At 43.7% G+C, this 21,473-nt stretch overlaps 1 protein-coding gene across 1 annotated transcript in view; it reads left to right on the top strand.

Annotated features, from left to right (window-relative positions):
• MORC4 (MORC family CW-type zinc finger 4) overlaps nt 1-21,473 on the top strand; it is an 844,810-nt gene that overhangs the window by 370,787 nt on the left and 452,550 nt on the right. Inside the window, exons 11-12 of the mRNA XM_078686304.1 lie at nt 10,373-10,501; nt 10,862-10,939. Of these exons, the coding sequence (XP_078542430.1) occupies nt 10,373-10,501; nt 10,862-10,939 (207 nt within the window). The remainder of the gene's footprint in view (nt 1-10,372; nt 10,502-10,861; nt 10,940-21,473) is intronic.

The following is a 21,473-nucleotide window of genomic DNA, read 5'->3' as shown; positions in this document are numbered from 1 at the left end:
GCCATAGGCAATAATGGCCCTGAGCCATGTTTTACATAGCCTATCTATGTCCTTTTTAAAAAGGACTAAATCTTTAATGCAGTCAGCTCCTAGCACCGGCTGGAACTCTCCTAGCAGAGGCAGTTTCCCTCAGATTGTCCCTGCATGTCGTGTGTGAAGGGAGTCTCCCTGAGTTCTATTCAGTTTTCTTTTATAAACTTCTTTAATTTTTTCTTGAGATCTTTTTCTTCATTATATCTGATTAAAAAAAAGGGCTCTTCCGTCCCTGCAAGACCTGAGTCAAGAAGTGTGTTCATGTGGATAATCCTCACAAACACTGCATCTATTTCCTCCACCCAGTCCATGAGGTAGGTCAGGGCAAAATCGGTAGCACTTTATCTTCTAAAACTCTAAGAGATAGAGAGGGGAGGCTGCTTCTCTGGCTGCAGTCCATTAAGTACCAGAAAACATCTGAATAGGGCAGTGATGGGTCATCCAGGCTTCACAAGAGAGCCTGATCTCATGAGGAAGACTCTGGAGAGGGCTTGAAACACCTCAAACCCTCCCCAGAGAGAAGAGCTCAAAACAAGAAAAAACATCCAATAGTCCCCTCAGAGCCTTAATCTTCAGTCTCATCTACTTCTGTGAGAAAAGAAAAGAAACATCATAGAGCATCTTCCTCAGATTCTGGGAAGTTCAGAGCCAAAAAGTCATCATCAACGACGTCACCGTCGACTACAACCCCTAGATCATCGACTACGATGAGTATCACGGTGACATTGTCGACTCCATTGACGGCAGGGATGACGACAACAGCATCCATCTCTGGCCCCATCCATTGACGAGCATCTTAGTGACGGTAACATCATCGACATCTATCCCATCAATGTCTGTGCCGTCGACGAAGACTCCGTCGATGAAGACACCATCGACGATGACACCGCCGATGATGATAAATGTGTCAAAGCCTTTTTTTCATCCGGAGCTGTCAACGTTCAGCAAGATCTCCCCTTTGCCTCCTTCGCACCTTGTGGACCTACAGGAGGCAGATGAAGAGAATGAGGATGGAATATACGGAGTTGCGCGTAGTCCATCCAAATTATATGTACAGTGCCAGGAAGAGGACCAGGATTATAACGCCGAGTAGCAATACTGTCAGCCACATCTGGCACCATCGCTTCATTACCAGCATTATGTATATCCTCCAGAATCTCGCCCTAGGGAGATGGCACATCTTCCACCATCTTTGATTTTCAGGCTATGCTGGTGGACTGTAAACAGAGGTTTCCACCACAATATGTTCAAATAAAGCCACCACCAGTTCAGCCGCAGTCCCATGAAATACCGGTTTTACGAGTGACACCAACAGTACTGCTCGCTCCTATAAAGGAGCATGATCCGGACAACCCTTTCTCCTCTGATGAGGAGAGAGAAAAGGGTCAGATTACATTATTCCCAGTTTCAGAGGACATAGGGGGTTTCCACAAATTAATGGAGAGGGTTTCCAAAAGATTCCATCTCCCCTTGGCTGTGAAACTTACAGACTGCTTCCTGTATGATTTGAAGGAGGAGGCAAGGAAATCCATTTGGACAATCCCGATCATCTTCTACATTTGGCAAGAGGGGGTGAAAATAATGAACTCTGGCCACAATAGCGCAAGTGCTCTCTCACGTAGACAAAAAGAACAGATCCCCAGAGGATTGTCTGGGCAGGAAGCTTTTCATCTGAAATTTTTCTGGAAAAGATTCCAATTAGGCACTGGTTTTTCATGAGGTGTTTGTAAGTTTTATTCGCACTCTATTCATCAGAGTGGGTGAAAGGAAGAAACAGCCAACACGTGCTTTGCCCCCTTACATGGCCATCCGGCCTGGGGCTTCTTCAGGGCGTGTAGATTCTTATATATTCTATCAACGTCGTGGGTAATGGAGGTTCCTATGAATTTCCAAGTCTCGGGCGTAATGCCAAGTCAGGATGCTAAGTTCTACTTCCGACGTTAGCGAATAAAACTTACAAACACCCCATGAAAAACCAGTGCGTAATTGGAATCTTTTCCAGAAAAATTTCAGATGAAAAGCTTCTTGCCCAGACAAACCTGTTGAATCTTGCATACTTTAGGGGGTTAGGGGCCGCTTCCCCTGTCAAGGGCAAGAACCAGAAAAAGAGAAAAATACACGCTCAATCTATTGGCTAGTAAGGGATTGGGACCTTTTACCCCTCACTCTTCAAACATTGCTTCTAAAATACGCCTACCCCAATGTACCTAACCTAAGTCTAGTACAAGGGAAGAAGTAAGTGTGGTGTAGCATAAGTTTAGTATTCTTTTTGCTAAGAATCTATTCAAGATTTCTCTTAGGGTCTAATCAGCTCCGTACCTTGGTTTAGAATGAAGGAGGTCTGGTATCTTTCTGTCTCATGATGCGTTGTCCCAACACCCCGCAAGGGGAGCTTGGAAACACTGGAGCTGGATTTCTCGGCAAGAGAAAAGACAGCGTCTCTCTCAGTGTGTCTGCTGGAGGGTCTGCTTCCTTCAGCACTTGCTGCAGCAGGATGCGTTGGGCAAGTAGACAGTCGAACTGCTCCAAACCACTGTGCGTTTGCTTGGGCAAGTGTGGGCATATTTATACCTTGAAGGTGCCGAGTCTGACATAATAACGTCATCAAAGAGTCTCAGTTCTTTGAAAACTCCATGAGTTCTTGGATAAATCAATATTCAAGCAAGGGGAAGTCCCTAACTGCTGAAGCCGCGTTTTCCAAGAAATCGTTGTGGATTTTCAGAACTAGTGGAAGTAGCCATGCCGTATTTGGTCTGCATGAGCTAGGTCTAAATATGGTTATGATTTCTATGCCTATATAAGGATATTGTGATTTATACCTATATAAGGGCATGAATCTGGAAAATTACACTATGGTCCTAAAATGCTATACAACACCCACTCCACTTTATTATGTTCGACATTACTACATTTCAAGCACTAAAACATATCTAAAGTATGTGTTTACAATCCCACCCAAAAATACATCAAATGCATTTGAAAATGTTTTCACACATAAAAATGAGCATTTGTACAGTATCCATTTAAAAGCAATGATTTCATATGATATTGGCAATGCTAACCGAATGAATCACGAAAATTACATTAATAAAATGGCTCTTAGTTACAGAAGAAAAAGTCGAGACCATCCCATAGCAGAATATACTGTTTTGGTTTGTAGATAAGGTCAATATTGTTTCTAGGAAGTATTCAAAGAATTATTGTTCTCTAAGATTAGTTCTACTTTAATCAGATTACTTTGTGCCAAAAAGATAAAAATTCAATTTTGGAAAAAAGTCAAACCAAATCATAGAAAAATAGAGTTCCAAATTTAGAAGTTTTGTTTTGAAAAAGAGAAGGTCGAATTCAGAGTTAATAGAACACTGTGTGCTAATTAAAAAAATTAATCTTGGTGTCGGGAGAAAATATTAAATCTTCTAGGTTGGCAAAGAAATCGTCTACCACAATAGGTGAAAGTTGAACCACTTCATTAAGTAGATCCTTCGTAAACAGATGAGCAGCATTGCCGTCAGCGTCAGTCGCATATGTTTGCAGTAGATGGTACCTGTGTGCCTGTTGGTCCACGTATCTCACCCTCAGCTGGAATTGGCGGTGAGACCTCAATGAATGCCGTCATCAGGATTGGTAGCCGTTGGGGGCAACACAATGCATGAGCCGTTACCGAACCAAGCAAAGCGTCAACATCCGTTGGCAATGCTGATAGAAGAGTCAGACAGATATCCAACACGCATTCCTCTCCACAAAGCAGGCATCGTAGAACAGGTAAGATGCAATCTTGCCAGATTGGTCTGAACGAAAGGAACCACGTGGTATTCAGATCTCTCAAACGAGCCAAGCCAAGAATTTGTGTTATGCGTTCACGATACTGCATGACCAGAAGTGTGTTCTCCATGGTAATCTGGGTATCGCTGGTGACTGGACTTGCCATAATGGAGCAGAAGAAACAAAAATAGTATCCCTGCTACGAGTCCCAAGATGAGAGGCAGGCTGCAGAAAACAGAGTGCACGAAGTTTGGAAAAATGCCTAGGACTGCTTCAAAGGGTGCTAACAGTCCTGAAAAAATCGGCTTAAATACTTGTACAATACCACTGATATCAGACATGTTTAAGATACGACCTAACATTTCTGCTAAATGTATTGGGCAGTTTGTTGATAATAGGGCATGTATCTCTGCAGAGGACCTTGCAACTTGCAGATTATACGTCTCTCTGGACGAGCTCAGTGGCACAGCTTTTTGTATAAGAATGGCTTTCATTCTGCTTAAAGTATCAATTCGTATATAGAAGAGATGTTCCGTGAAGGCCAGAACAGCGACTCCCCATCTGTCTTCGTTTTAGGAAACAATACTTGTATACAACAAGTGACCCTGGCTGACACACTACGAGATAGGCTATTCCTGGCATCATTCCACAACAGCTGTGATCATTCAACATTATGTAGCTCCCATTGGAAAGCTGCCTAAAAATTGGATTTATCACTGCTGCCTGGGAACCCTGGTGGCATGATAAGTTGTTTGAAGAACCATCGCAGGCTCCATGCAAATTAATGCCTTGACATAAAAGTGTACCACTTAGTGCGTTTTTGCAATTTTTACCACTAAGAAATACTTCCTTTCCCCCACTCCAACATTTGTGTGTATGGTAAATCCCAGGTCGACTTTATGTACTCTTTACCCAACCTTTCATACAGGCCTGCTGGTATGAAACTGGAAAACCATCACTGGTATCGTGATGGTGCCATGTATTATCCATTCAACGGCTGGCTTCTCAGAAACGGTTAATGGTAATCTCTCCAGTTTTTCTATGCTCAGCACTGTATAGTCTGCTCCCCTCTGTGCCAAAGAGATTTGTTTATCTTTAAGGTTAAATCCAGTAAACAATGACGTGGTGTTGATTAGACGCCAAGGCACATAGCCTGAACGAAGGTTTTGTAACGTCCAGCCTACCAGCATTATAGAATGCAATTGAGACTGTCCATGTTGTAACATGAGCAAGTCCTGTTCCATTAAGTCTATGGCAGAGGATACAATGCTATCCAAAGGAAAAATTCTGGATGACAGAGTTGTTAAACCATTGTCAACTACAGCGAGAGCTTTCTCTAAATTAATACGATAAATTTCTCGTATTCGTTCTGCAGTTTCCATTTGCGTGACTTTCCATGCTTCATTATAAGCAGCGTATATACCGGCGTTTATGACGTTGTTTGCGAGGTCCCAGTAAGAATTCTCTCAAATCAATGCCATCTTTAAGTAAAGTTAAGTGTTGTTTTGTATCTGGGAGTATGAATTTCTGTAGCCACTCAAGGCATAGTTTTCCTACACTGTAAGTTGTTATTATCCCTGGATGTTGTCTCTGGACATATGTTGAATCTGGCCTAGTTACTGTAAACTCTTGTGCCTTGTTCAGGAATCTATCTTCAGTATTATCAACAATTGGTTCAATCGGGTGCAAAGTATTTCTTTTACTGGCTCATACAAATATGTAGCGTTCAAAAGTAATTTCCATCAAGAATTATTTTTAAAAAAAGAAGAACCAGAATGCCAAACCATCTATGTATTTATGTATCGTTTTTATAAATTGTAGTCATTCATAAATACTTCCAATATATATCATTTGCGAAAAGGCTGTGAAGAAGTGAACAATAAGTGCAGTTTGGGACTTTTAGTGCTCTGTGCTTACGGCGCAAGTGTAACATACAGACTATACACACATTATTTACAGGGGGGACACAAGAAAGGTTTAACGTGGCCGATGCTTGTTTCAAGTATCCAAATGTACACTGCAATTGTCAGTTTCAAATACAGGATTTTGATGCAATAGATCCACTATCTTATTCGGTGACGTTTCGACCCTCTGGGAGCGCACATGGGGCGTCTAGGCGGGTCTTCCTCAGGACTGTGTGGGATAGGGGACAGCCTAAGTGATTTAAAGGTAGATGGCTTTAGGGGCGGATTCCGAGAAAGGACACAGGCCACAAGTTGCCTATGATAGTTAAAACACTCACTTTCTCACAAACCCAGCCGGGTTTAAGGTGGTGATCGAACTGTGTACATCTGTTCTGTTAAAAAAGGAGCCTAATTAGTGCCTAATTTAGATTTCAGAGGCATATGTTGGAAATCGGGCTCTTCTCACATTGCTTACCTGTCGGTGCAGCAGTTACTTGTGCCACCGACGGTTGTCCTACTTAATGGCTCGCAAATATTAAAAGGCAATACTCTCTCCTAGCTGAAAGGAAAGAGATCACGTATTTAGTACCAAATCCATAATTTTTTTTTAAAAACACCGTATAGTGGTGTCATCAACAGCCACATCCCTGGGCTCACCTTAATGAAGGTATAATTAATCTACCCAACGGTATTCCACAGCAATTTTTCAAGACCGATGCTGTTTGCGGGTTCTCAGATTCGAATTAGAGTCGGTACTGTTTCCCACTGTAAGGGAAAAAGTGTATTGCAAAGTTGTTCTGTGACCGTTTCCATGATAGTTTAACAAATTATAAAGGACCGATTATGCTAAGGAGCGTGTACCAGACATGTGAGGGATATCTGTGCTCACGTTTACAAAATAATGGGTGTTCAGCCACGGATACCGCCCGCCGAAGGAGAAATATCTTCCTAGTCGGCGTGGCTCCTAATTAGTTTTGCTCAGAACGGCTGTAACAACGCTGTTAAGCGTCAGCTGTAGCATGCGCAAGGACGTCGACAACCAGTCACATACGCTACTCGACATGACGCCGGTTGCATGGCAACCATGGGGGTTCGAAGCTTTTCAGTCAACCAATCACGCCTTGATGTGCGTGAACGTCAGGAGTTGTTAGGCAGACTTACATGGTGTCAATTGCTTTATCCACAATGCCGACATATTCAACTTAAATGCAGTCCAGGACAGTACATGTTGTAAAAATGACTGCGAGATAAACGCCATGATTGCGGGGTAAAGCATGCAACATTCGTAAATGAAAAATCACAATTTACAGTTTTATATATACATCGTATGCAGTTACATGATATTGCAATGTTATGTAAGCATGGGCGGCGCATAATAATATTTCAGTCCTTCATACTGCCACCATTCTTAAAGACATATGCAGCTATGTGGTATTACACTACTCTGTCAGCAGTTATATATATACATCATGTGTAATTACGTGGTATTGCAGTGCATTGTTAACATTTGAAAGTATTTAGTACTATCCATCATTTATATTACCGCCATTCCTGAGGACATATGCAGTTACGTGGTATTGCAATACTCTATCAGCATTAGATATATCATCATATATCATCATATACCAGCCATCTGTATGCTAGTCTGTCTGATCTCTAATAGCAAAAGACGGGGATTCAGCATGGGCATCCTGGGACCACTCAACCACCTACAGTTGTCCCATTTGCCTATTCATTTCTTCAGTCTCATTCAACCCGTTCTTCAGTGAGTTTAGAGAGTGGATCCAACGACACTCCTTATATTTTAGAGAATGTGAAATGGAACCCCCTCTTGGGTTAGTATGTACTCTTTCTAGCAACCACCACTTTATGTCTTGCGGGGTATGTTTTTGGTTGGAGAAATGTTCCACCAGGGGTGCTCCTGGTGTTTTGCATTTCACCCTGCTCATGTGCTGTAAAATGCGTGTCTTTATTTTCTGTGTGGTTTGGCCCACATATATTTTAGCACAGGGACACATGATTGCATAAATAAGGTTAGTACTATTGCAATTACTAAAGTCATGGGGTTTGTATGGCCTGTTTTCATGTGTAAAAGTGTGCCCTTCTTGACAAAAGTCACAGGCCTTACATGATCGACATTTATAGTGGCCATTAATGGGTGGTAAGTTCAACATGCTCCGAATATCCGATGGCTTTTGCGGTTCTAAGTAAGCCTGTACCACTTCATCCCTCACATTCCTTCCCAGTTTGAATGCAAAGATGGGTTTTGCTGTAGTTTTGAGTTCACCCGCCACCAAATTCCAATATTTTGATACAATTTTCTTCACATCGTTACTTTTAGTGTTAAAAGTAGTAACGCACACAATGTTGTTGGAGTTTTCTTTTTTCTCTTTGACTTCCAATAAGTTCTCCCTGGGACTGTACCATGCTCTTTTCTTTGCACGCTTTAATAGACTCCCAGGGTATCCTCTTTCCTCTAGGCGGTTGGTCAGTTCCTCTGCTTCACGAAAGAAATCCTTTCTTTGGCTACAGTTTCTTCTTATACGAAGATACTGGCCCAGTGGGAGATTGTCCCTCAGATTACATGGGTGATGGGACCCGTACATCAACAATGTGTTCCGTTCTGATGGCTTTCGATATAGATCACAACATAACCTGCCTTCTTCAGTTTTGAAGGTTAAGTCCAGGAAGTCTATTGAGACAGTACTACTAGACATCGTGAATTGTATATGTTCATTCTTCTGATTTATCTATGCAAAGAAATTGTCAAGTGACCCCTGATCTCCATCCCAGATCATAATAACATCATCGATGTATCTTTTCCATACCTCCATGTTGTTGAGGTATGGGTTTGAGTCAGTGTACAGATGATCCTCCTCGTACTTGTCCATAAAGATGTTTGCTAGACTAGGGGCATATGTAGCCCCCATCGCCACTCCCTTACACTGGAAATAGTATTGATTCTCGAAAATAAAATAGTTCATTTTCATTGCTATTTCCAACAGCGTAATCAGGAAGGATGTAGGTATCCAGTGTGGTCTTGCTCTTTGGTCCAACACATCTCTCACCGTCTGAATCGCTTTGTCTTGGGGAATCGAGGTGTATAATGATGATACATCCATCGTCACCATTATATTCTTCTCTTGGTCAAATGGGAAATCCTCCAGCAATTGAATAATATGCATAGTGTCATGCACATTAGATTTAGTCAGTGGGACAAACGGCTGTAGAAAATAATCAATAAATTAGTTTAGTGGCTCCAATACTGAACCACAACCCGAGACAATCGGTCGTCCCGGGGGATTTTCCAGTCGTTTATGCACTTTTGGCAAGGTATAGATTGTTGGTGTTCGCGGTTCCTTTTGATCCAGGAACTCGGATTCTTTCTTGCTCAAAAACCCATCATTTAGCCCCCACTTTGTGGCATTCTTTATTTGGATCTTTATTTCACTCATCGGATCGTTAGGGATACGCAGGTAACTTTCTATTGATCCTAGCTGTTGTTTAATTTCGTTGGAATAATCTTGTCTGTTCTGTACCACGACAGCTCTGCCCTTATCGGCCGCCTTTATAACAATGGACTTATTCTGCCCCAGAGCGGAGAGGGCCAGCCGCTCTTCTTTGCTGATATTGTAAGGGATGTAGTTCTTGATTTTAAACAACTGCAACACATCCGCCATTACAATTTTTTCAAATGCGAGGATCCTCTCGCTCATCATAAAGGCCGCAGGCGTAAACTCTGAAGGTGGCTTGAATGGTGTTGCCACATTACTTGGGCTGTATGTATTTTTGGAAAAGAAATATTTCAGCCGGATTTTCCGAAAGAACCTTTGAAGTTCTAATTGCATCTTAAAGGGGTCCGGTATCACTGTTGGTACAAACGTAAGAATGCTCCGCTCTGCACTGGTCATCACATAGTTGGATACATTTATAATGGTGTCCAATGGTGTAGATCTACTTAGTACCATATCCACAGTATTAATCTGTTCCAGCTGATTTACTGTGACAATACTTATGTCCTGGATACTGGGCAATGCTGGACCGCTAGAGGCAGTGGGATTGACATTATCACCTGTGGTTTGAGAAAAGTCCCTTGCCACTTCCACAGTGAGACTGGTAATCTGCTCAGTAGGGTTGTTCGTACTGTGTCCCGCTGTGTGTGAACTGTGTGTTTGATCTGTTGTATGTGCTCCCTGATCTACCATCTGTAAGTCTGTTTCCTCGTGGACATTTCCCCATGGGTCTCTGGTTGGTAAAATCTTACCCGGGACGTTCCCTGATGTATGTTCCGTCCCCTGCCCCATCTCCTTGGTCTTTCCCAATTCTGTGCACCGCCCCCTCCCCTGTTCCCTCGGGCGTAGCTGTCCCCTAAAAAAGGGCCCTAGTTAGATTGATTACTGGTGGATGGTCTATCAGTATCAGAGTCGGAATTACTCCCGACTGAAGAGTTGGAGAATGTGTAGAACCTTGTTGGTTCCAATGTTCTCTCAATGTCATCAGTTAACCCAAGGTACCATTCCAGGATGTCTATACCATGCCTCAAAAAACAGTTCTGTGTCATATTCATGAAAAAACCTATGTCTTTGATATTTTATATTATTTACAGCTTAGTAGAAAAAAAATAAGTCTGCCATATTAGTAAACTGCTAACATCTATGTATCTATTCATACAGAGAGGTCCCTGACCAGACCTGGGTACAATGTGATGAATGCTTGAAATGGCGAAAGCTACCTGGGAGGCTGGATAGATATTCTCTTCCTGAAAAATGGTTTTGTGACCTCCATCCTCGCCCAAAATACAGGTAAAGGCTTTCAAGTTTGTCATGTACTAGTTGGTTTTAGATTATCTTCCATTGTGATGATTATTTCACCCTGTCGCTAATACTGGTGATCCCTCCCCTAACATGTATCGTATCGTACACCAGGGGTTTTCATCCTTGGCTTTTTTTTGGTAACACACGAAGGGATGCAAAGCGGTGGTAAAATAAGTCAGGTTTTCACTATTGAGTTGACTCTTTTTTCATATTCTTTCTAATTGCAGCAAATGGAGGTGGTATGCGTAATGTAGATATTAGGCTCCTGGCATTTACCACCAAAATGAGACCATTAACCAGGCTTGTCCTTGATTAGATTTGTTTCACTCATTTGTGTTTATACTCAAGGAGCTGTAGTGTGCCAGAGAAGAAGGAACTTTATGAAGAGGAACTGACTCCTACCAAAGAAAAACAACCAAAGGAACAGTTAAGTACAGCTATCCATTTGCATATATGTGATTGAGTGGTGACTAGGCTGGATGCTTGCAAAGATCGACCCGATTTAGTGCTACGTGTTAATAGAACATTTCTCATATTTCTGGAGGAAATGCCATATCCCACTGACTGAATTTCCTTGACCAAAAGCATTAGTGATTCGATGATTATGACATATGAAATCATTTATGCTGTTGGTTAAGTAATTTGTGAGTTCTGGAACTTCTCCATAGTATGGACGAACAATATATTTATAAGAATGAAAGACTGTTACTGATAAGTGATTGAAGGATGAAACAATAAGAAGTATTTATGGCTGTGAAATGCATTGAGATAAAACATTTGCGGAATCACAGGTTATACATAAAAAATAATATTTTGTGAAATCTCTCTTTCTAACGACAGTAGTGTTGTGGAACTCAAATTGTAAACATCTGTTTGCAATGCCAAATGTAAGAAAGGCTCATATGAACAGGTTTGCAGCCAGTTTTAAATTAATTTAAAATGAGGTTTGTGAATGCTGCTCTTACACTGACCCCCAAAATCTGAAGATATTTGTCTAAACGTGCAGTAATCAGGTTTGTCTTGTGAGCCTCGAGAATTTGCTCAGATACACGTGCATATAGTATTTGACCCTCTGAGTCTGCTCAACTTCGCTGAAATATGTATACAATAAATTACTTTGAGGAAAATTGATAACTACGTGAAATCCAAATGTAGTGACTTTTAAAATCTGATTAAAACATAATGTAACAAAAGATCAAAGATAAATGCAAATAGATTAATCTGAGTCTGCAAGTGGAAGTGAATACCGTTGACTCTGGGAGTCCTGCCTTTGTAGTCCTGCTTATTCAGGACGAAATGTCTTCTTTAAATTTTTATTTAATTAATTTTTATAATGATTTTTCAAGTTCTGTGTGTTCATTTTACCCATTTGTTTAATATTTTTTTCAAATTTGAAGTTTGTGAGGGGATGTTGCAACAACGTAGCCGCATTAATTGTTGTGCTTGGATTTTAATGCAACACTGGCATCCTTTTCTAAGGTTAATAGGTTTTTATATGAGTCATCACTGGTGGGGCAATGTGATAGCAGAGGCGAGGAGCTGGTAAGAGATATCGCTGTGTATCACCTAGTCGACCTTGTTGATATGTTTAGAGAAGACAAATTACCCATAGCATCCTACAGAGTACACGTTTGGGGGTCGGTCATCGATTATATGGTTGCTCTAACACATTTTTGGGTTTGGTTCTCTAAGGGGGAGGTTGTGGGCACAGAAATAGGGGACAACAATGCCCTTTTGGCAATTGGCTACTTGCCTGTGAGCATGATTAATCATCCCGTTGAAGCAATCCCTGTTACCCAACATTCCTCTGATGGCATAATTAAGGCTCGTCCGGCATTTTAAGACCCATTGGGCACCCTGACCACATTATTCAAGTCACAACTTGGACTGTTCCTCCGTTGTCTATCAGATACATGTGAGGATGCTTTGTTGGCTCACTACAATCATTTTAGTCAGGGCTTTAGACTTTGTCAAAATCCTTTTGGCCTAATCAGGGGGGCGGTGGTTTGATGGGCACTGTTCGGCAGCAATTTGTAGGCTAAGGAAGGCCTAGTAGCATGCCCTAAAAGCTGCAATGAGATCCGAGTTGCTTGGAAGCTGTATGCAAACATTCTGAAGGCACGGAAGGATGCATTACACAAGAGAGATTGGGAGCTCCTAGGAACATGCTGCAGTAGCGAAAACTAGCAAGGTGTTTTGGCAACCAGTCAAGAAGATCAAGCAAAGAAATAAACCGGAAAGGCTGCAAAGTCTGTTTTGGCCCAAGGTGAGATGTCAGAATGTATTCTTCCTGGCTTGTGGTTTGAGACAAGGGTGCATCTTAGCCCCATCACTTTTTATTATTTACATAAATAGTTTGTGCCTCTCCTTGATCTCGTCCTCATTAGACAATCCCTAAAATTGCTTATAATCAGGTACCAGCATGACTGTACACCGACGGCACGGTCTTACTGGCATGTACCCTAATTGCTCTTCAGGTGTTAGTAGACTGCTTACTTTTTTTTATGAGCAATTTACATGGTAGCAAATTATTGTAAGTCACACATTATGGAGTGTGGACCAGGCATAAAAAAAAACTATAAGCGTTCATTAAAAGGACAGTCACTCAGTAGCAAGAGTAACTTCAGTTATTTAGGGATCGTTTTTTAGGTAATGAGCTCTTGGCAAATGCAGCTTAACAGCTCTTGACTTAAGCTCAGTAAGCCAGCTGGTACAGTGTTTAACTTACCAAGGGTAGTAGGAACAGACAGCATCTCTCCTATTTTAAATATTTACAATACTCAGTGTGTTATTGATGTGGGATTCCCATTGTGAGGCAGAAGATATGGCTCTTGCTAACGTGTGTGAAAGACAATGGATGTGTCCATTTCTGTTGAGGATCTCGCATGTCATGGAGATGCACATATTGTTTAAAGGAAAAGGCTACTTGCCTCCTAACAGTGCCACCAAGAGCACCTCCCCAACTGTTGCTGCTGTTTCCTACCTCTGGGAGCTACAATGCCTGGCAAAGTAGGAGACAGACCATCAAACCTCTCATCAGATGTGCTGGAGATGCTGGAAAATGAGGTTCTGTCTCTGTACAGCGAGCTGTATGGCTTACCAGAGGAACAGGTACATGTTTTAAACTAAAATGTAATTTGTTTTTATTTAAACAAATGCTAGATTGTCAATTTTAGTTCTTGAATGAAGTGCAGTGAATGAAGTGTATTTTCTGTTTATTTTTAAGTAGATTAAAACAAATAATGGTTTGTATTTTTAAATACATTTAAATTATACAACACCACAACAATATTATGTGTTGTGTGTTTGGCACCCTTTTTGTTTTGGTGTGTATGTTTATTTGTATTATGAATATATTTTCTTTTTTAAATTAACATAATGATAATTTTGTTAATTTAGAATGAATGTATTCTACGATTGGCTTTACATCACCCTAGGAATACCTCCCATCGTTTTGAAGCTTGGAACTGCAGATGGCATTGGCCGAGCGGTGGGGTCTTGGGATTCCAATACTGAGTATCGGACTGGGTCACACCGGACACAAGACTTGTGGTTTATATAATTTTGCCTGCTACATTTGTCAGTAACATATACACTTTGAAAGCAGAACTTTCATTCACAATACGAGGTGCAGGTGTACCTCGAGGATAAATGCTTGATTAACATGATAAGATTTCTTAAGTGAACTTAAAAGGCGGCATTATTGTGAACAATATTGTTTTAAAAGCTATTATCAGTGTGTGCCGTTTGGTCTTTTTAAAGCCCCTTAAATGCCGGTTCTGAAGGCTGAAGGAATCGATCTACAGTCCAGTCTGGTTTTTGACATGAGCTAAAAAGGTGATTGATTGGACTTTGAAGCATTAAGAGAAAACTGTTTGACCACATGAGCAGTGCTCAGTAATATTTATATAATAACTCAATATGAGTACTAATTGCTTTGTTACTAAACACTGGGATGCTAGAGTGGTGTTTTTGCAATGTTTGCACATGTTTGTTATCTTGCTGCTAAAAAATAGTGCATCATTTATGTTGATTGATTTTAAAGTATAAAAAGAACCAACCTCAGATTGAAAAAGGCAGTGTTACAGCCGAAAACCATCTTTCTGATGTTAAAGGGCCAGATGTAGGTCGGTCGGTAACGGCCGAAAATCGGTATTTTCGGCCGTTACCGACCGGAAAATCAGATTAGGGGCCCGATGTAGGTAAAATAGATTTACCGATTTTTAATTACCGAATCATACCGATTCGGTAAATAAAAATCGGTAAATCTAAGGGGTTGAGATGTAGGAACATCCAGATGTTCCTGCTACCGAATCGGTAAAAATCTGTATTTACCGATTCGGTAAATACCGACCGATAATGGCCCATTCATTCCTATGGGCTTTGAAGCCCATAGGAATGAATGGGGCATTACCGGTCGGTATTTACCGAATCGGTAAATACAGATTTTGACAAGGGTGCAGGGGGTGTCACTTTGACACCCTCTAGCACCCCCAAAAAAGATTCGGGGTCCAAGTGGCAGGCATACCTGCCCTAAGGGCAGGTCTGCCTGTCATATGGCACAGGTGTGCATGCACACATGTGCATGCACACCTGAATCGGTATTTTACCATCAAATATATTTGATGGTAAAATACAGAATCGGTAAGGGTTGTGGGACTCAGAAGAGTCCCACCTACATATCAAAAATACCGAATAGGTATAAATACCGAATCGGTATTTTACAGATTCGGTAAATTTACCGATCGGTAAATTTACCGAATCTGTAAAATTCTGGGCCCTACATACCAAATCTGATTTTCCGGTCGGTAACGGCCGAAAATACCGATTTTCGGCCGTTACCGACCGACCTACATCTGGCCCTTGGTATGTAGGGCCCAGAATTTTACAGATTCGGTAAATTTACCGATCGGTAAATTTACCGAATCTGTAAAATACCGAATCGGTATTTATACCTATTCGGTATTTTTGATATGTAGGTGGGACTCTTCTGAGTCCCACAACCCTTACCGATTCTGTATTTTACCATCAAATATATTTGATGGTAAAATACCGATTCAGGTGTGCATGCACATGTGTGCATGCACACCTGTGCCATATGACAGGCAGACCTGCCCTTAGGGCAGGTATGCCTGCCACATGGACCCCGAATCTTTTTTGGGGGTGCTAGAGGGTGTCAAAGTGACACCCCCTGCACCCTTGTCAAAATCTGTATTTACCGATTCGGTAAATACCGACCGGTAATGCCCCATTCATTCCTATGGGCTTCAAAGCCCATAGGAATGAATGGGCCATTATCGGTCGGTATTTACCGAATCGGTAAATACAGATTTTTACCGATTCGGTAGCAGGAATATCTGGATGTTCCTACATCTCAACCCCTTAGATTTACCGATTTTTATTTACCGAATCGGTATGATTCGGTAATTAAAAATCGGTAAATCTATTTTACCTACATCGGGCCCCTAGTGTCCTGTGTGACCTGACTGAGTAAACAGTGTGCAAAACCCTGACTTCGAGTGCCAGCTCCCAATCTCATAATAAAGTTTGAAGATATTTCTTGGATATTTCTAGTGCTTGCGTGGTGCTGTTTTTCTGTGCACCACCAGTGATTTGGCAGCACGCCAGTATGCCACAAACATTTCTTTCGGATATATATATATTTATTGATCTGATTTTTGATGTAACATGATTTAAAGCTTTATTTCCTTAATTATATTGTTTGACATTAGCGTCCTTGCCCACTGGGGATTGATTGATAAATTTAAAATTTGAGTAAGAGTATGCAATAACCGGACTACAACTTTACTATGTCTTCTAATTACCTGCTCTGCAATGTGTATAATGTTATAAATACATTTCCAAATGGACACTCATCTATTGATGAAGGCAAGAAGCCGAAATGCGTCCTGTGAGACAGTTTTTTGTTGTTCGTATTTTTGTATTGACCCATGAATAAGCCACTTGGATCAGCGACCTTTTTTTTACAAATGGTGTAAATCCATTCAGTAGTTCCTAAGAAATTAAAAAAATAAAAATATTGATATCTGAGCACCGAGGAGGAGTTGCGACTCCTGTTTGTTGTTTGTATTTTTTTATTGACCCGTGAGTAAACCACTAGGATCACCTTAGAGTGCCCCACCTTCATTGTGATACTTTCTGAAGGATTGGTGTAATATATATAAATATATTACCTACTGGCAGTCGCCAGTAAGTAGTTATAGTAAGGACCTCACTTCTATTCAAAAAGTGTTTTTTTCTTTTGCCAATACCATTTGACGAATTGTCACGAAATTGTCAAAACAAATGACCCGCTCCAATCAGCTCCTGTCTTGAAAGTTTTAGGGTGAATCATCAAGCGGGGGCCGAGAGAAAAGGGGGGTCCCAAAACGCGTTTTCCCTATGTTAATGTCTGTAGGAATTTTGGAACATGCTACTGCTCGAACTGCTGAACGGAATTGCACCAAATTTGGCAACTAGGTAGCTCTTAGTTCAGATATCGGCCTTTTTTTAAATTGGTGGAAATCCGTTCAGTAGTTCCTGAGTGTTGGACTTGCGATGGGCAAGCCCAGCACAAAGGGGGGTAGCTTGGCTCAAGTGACAAGGCAAGTGAAGGCTTTAGTGTTAAGCCGGCTCTGACCCAATAATAACTCCCTGCGCAGTCACACCAAAAAGAAGGACACCACACCACTGCTGTAGAAAAATACGATTCCTTTATGTAAAAGTTCTCTGTTGTAAATAGGGTTCAGTTGGGAAAGCAAATTCGCATTTCTTTAGTCACAAACCTCTGGGATTCAGTTGCTGAAATAAATAATGTAAATAGATCTTTAGGAATAAATAGCAAGATAAATAGAATAAATATCACAAATAAATATCACTTTTATATAGCAGAATAAATACTGGTTCATTTAACTAAATAACCACATGTTCATTCCGGTATGGCTGCCACCAATTAAATGCTTTAGGAAGATTACACTTGCAATACGTTTCAGCTTGGAAAGTTAACTCTTACAGTTCACGTTGGTTTCAAGGATAACGTGTACGGGCTTCCCTAGGCACAAAATAAGCTTTAGACTCTTTAGGGTTCACTCAGGGAGTAATGCGCGTGTATCTAGAAGGCAAGGAAACACAGTGAATACAGCATTTGCACTCCGCTGCCACCGGGATGAGATCTCTGCTTGCCGGTGGAGTCTATGCGCGCCTACCGGCTTTGACACCGCTAGCACACAGGCGGCACCAGTTCAAAGTCTTTAGACTGACGAACGGGCTGCCGGAGGGGTCACACAACCTTCGCGCTCAGTCAAATGAATGCCGGTTCACAGTTCCTTCACAACGCTGCACCCCACCTGAAGAAACGGGCCCACCTCGCATCGGCTGCAATCGGAAAGCGATTCAGTTAGGGCACAGCACTTCTCACGCCAGCGACAGGGTTTTCAGAGGCTCCACGGTCCTCCCTATGACTTCCTCATATGGGGTGGATCCCGCCCACAGCTACAGCTTCCGGCTCACTGGGGAAGGGGCAGAGACGCTAGTCTCGCCCAATTAAGGCCGGCCTTTCCCCGCCCCGGCGCACCACCTCACCTTCAGTCCGCACAGGAAGCGCTCTACGGCGGTGGGGCTCGGAGACGTCCGAGCTCCCCCCTGGAGGTGCTTGTCGCGAAGGGGGCACTTCTGAAGGTCGCGGTCGCGGTGAACTTGCTCTACCCTCGCGACACGCAGTATCAGTCACGATATCACCACCGAGGGGGGGCGGGGAGGCACTACAAGTATGGCCACAGTCTTTGGGGCAATGAGGCTCTTGCTGGGCAGGCGCAAGGTCACCACTCACGCAGCTGACTGGAACGCCAGTCGGAAACAACGCCAGCAACCTTTGCTACTCTACTGCCTACACTACCAGCCACCTCAGGGGGGTCAACAGGGCAGGTGTCAATCTGGTGTCAAGTCTGGAATCTCCTTCTTCTTTTCTTCTTTCTAAAATGGCCGCCAGGGACTGGGCCTTTTATAGCCAGTGCCCTGGGGTGCTGGCACGAGCCAGAAGGTTCTAGAACCTTCTCTGGCTGTGACAATGCCTTGGCACTTTTGAGGTATATCTAGGTCACTAGCAGCCACCGTACTGTGGCTCTAGAGCAGCCATTTTGTGTATCTGAGGAAAACAAAGGGATTCCTATCAGGAATGTGCGTCAAACAAAGGGCGCCAAAACCTCAAAAGGCCAGAGTTCAGGGAGGCTCCAATGGGAGTCACTCACATGAGGGAAAAGGGTGTCCACCATTTTAGGGCCACTCATACAGGTTGACAACCCCAGTTTGTAATGCCACAGGTTCCGCCAGGCACTTTGTGAGCAACTGGGCGTCAAGGAACATCTAGCCCCATGAAACAGCACATAAAAAGTCCTGGCAGACAAAGAAAAATGACAAATTTTGGGAGGTACGGGGGAACAAAAGAAATCATAGTGGTGAGGGGACTCTCAGAAGCAGACGGGTCTAACACGCGTCCCCCCCAGCTGAAAGTGGGGAGAGCTACTCAACCCCTTGGGAGTTCTCAACACTAAGGTGGAAATACCTGGAGAGACCATCTGCATTGGCGTGGTCAACTCCGGGCCCGTGTTCCACCCGAAAGTCAATTCCCTGTAGGGAGATAGACCACCTCAACAGTTTGGGGTTTTCCCCCTTCATTTGCATGAGCCAACGAAGGGGTCGGTGGTCTGTCTGAACAAGGAAGTGTGAACCAAACAAGTATGGTCGCAGCTTCTTTAGTGCCCAGACCACCACAAAGGCTTCCCGCTTGATGGTACTCCACCTCTGTTCCCGGGGAAGCAGTCTCCGTGACAGAAAGACCACGGGTTGATCCAGACCCTCTTCATTGAGTTGCGATAGCACCGCCCCAATGCCAATGTCGGATGCATCTGTCTGGACAATGAATTCCTTCGTGAAATCTGGAGTCTTCAGGACTGAGCTTTACACAATGCTTGTTTCAGAGTGTCGAAGGCTTGCTGACAAGCCTCCGTCCAGATGACTCTCCTGGGTTGCTTCTTGGCCGTGAGTTCTGTAAGGGGTGCCACGATAGTGCCATACCCCTTCACGAACCGTCTGTAGTAACCTGTGAGGCCCAGGAAGGCTCGGACCTCAGTCTGGGTCTTGGGGGGGTTCCAGGCCATGATTGCCTCAATCTTTGCCTGAAGGGGCTGCACCATTCCCCTGCCCACCAAGTGGCCTAAGTACACTACCGACCCCTGTCCAATCTGACATTTGCTGGCCTTGATCGTCAAGCCAGCCCGTTCCAGGGCCTGGAGAACGGCTTGCAAGTGCTGCAAGTGATCCTCCCAACTGCTACTGAAGACAGCTATGTCATCCAAGTAAGCAGCAGAGAATGACTCCATCCCGGTGAGGATCGTGTTCGCCAGCCGCTGAAAAGTGGCAGGAGCGTTCTTGAGCCCGAAGGGCATGACGCAGAACTGGTAGGGTCCATCAGGCGTGGAGAAGGCTGACCTTTCCTTGGCTCCATCAGTCATGGGAATCTGCCAGTACCCTGCAGTGAGGTCAATGGTACTGAGATATTGGGCAGCTCCCAACCGGTCAATCAGTTCATCCGCCCGAGGGATCGGATGAGCATCCGTCTTGGTTACCGAATTTAGTCCTCGGTAATCCACACAGAATCGCAATTCTGGTGTGGCGCCTGGTGGGGCAGCTTTGGGAACCAAAACCACCGGGCTAGACCAAGGGCTACACCAAGGGCTACTTGAAGGTTCGATGACTCCTAGCTCCATCATCTTAGCTACTTCGCTTCGGATGCTGGCCTTCACCTTGTCAGACAGCCGGTAAGACTTTGACTTCACAGGTGGGCTGTCCCCTGTGTCCACGTCATGGGTACACAGGTGGGTCTTACCCGGGACAAGGGAGAACAGAGGAGCGAATGACCCCAAGAACTGGCGACATTCCTCCTGCTGCTCAGGAGTCAGGGATTGCGAGAGTTTCACTCCCTCCACTGACCCATCCTTTTCTTGAGACGCGAAGAGGTCGGGGAGAGGCTCAGTGTCCTCTTCCTCCAATCCGTCAGTCACCATAACCAGCATGACTTCGGGCCTCTCGTAGTGAGGCTTGAGGCGATTGGCATGTAACACCCGATGCGGATGCCGAGGGGTCTTTACGTCCACCAGATAGGTAGTCTTGCCCATCTTCTCCAACACCTCATAGGGGCCTGTCCAACGGTCCTGGAGGGCACTCAGCTCTCCAGGCTCCATCACCCACACCTTCTGGCCAGGCTCCAACTCCACTGTGTGAGCATTGTGGTCATACCACGCTTTCATAACTGCCTGACTGGCTTCCAAGTTGTCAGAAGCTTGCTTCCACAAGTTAGCCATTTGGCTCCGGAAGGCCAGCATGTAGCTCACCACATCCGGGGGAACTTTCCGGGGAGACTTTTCCCAGGAGTCCCTCACCAGGCTGAGAGGTCCGCCTACAGGGTGCCCGTACAAAAGCTCGAAGGGGCTGAAGCCCACTCCCTTCTGTGGCACTTCCCTGTAGGAAAAGAACAAACAGGGTAGGAGGACGTCCCATTTCCTCCGCAGGCTTTCGGGTAGACTTCTGATCATACCCTTCAAGGTTTGGTTGAACCTTTCCACGAGACCATTGGTCTGTGGGTGATAAGGAGTGGTGAACCGGTAGGTCACTCCACACTCCTTCCACATTGCCCGCATATATGCTGACATGAAGTTGATCCCCATCTGAGACACAACTTCTTTGGGGAATCCCACTCGAGTAAAGATCCCCATCAGGGCCTTTGCCACTACTGGTGCAGTAATGGTTCTCAGAGGAACTGCCTCTGGATACCTTGTGGCGTGATCCACCAGTACCAGGATAAACCTGTGACCGGATGATGTCGGTGGATCTAGGGGCCCAGCAATGTCGATGCCCACCCTTTCAAATGGGGTGCCAACGACGGGAAGTGGTTCCAGGGGAGCCT

Source organism: Lissotriton helveticus, chromosome 4_1 (assembly GCF_964261635.1).
Source record: "Lissotriton helveticus chromosome 4_1, aLisHel1.1, whole genome shotgun sequence".
NCBI classification, from domain to species: domain Eukaryota; kingdom Metazoa; phylum Chordata; class Amphibia; order Caudata; family Salamandridae; genus Lissotriton; species Lissotriton helveticus.
This window is presented reverse-complemented; position numbering and strand designations above follow the sequence as displayed.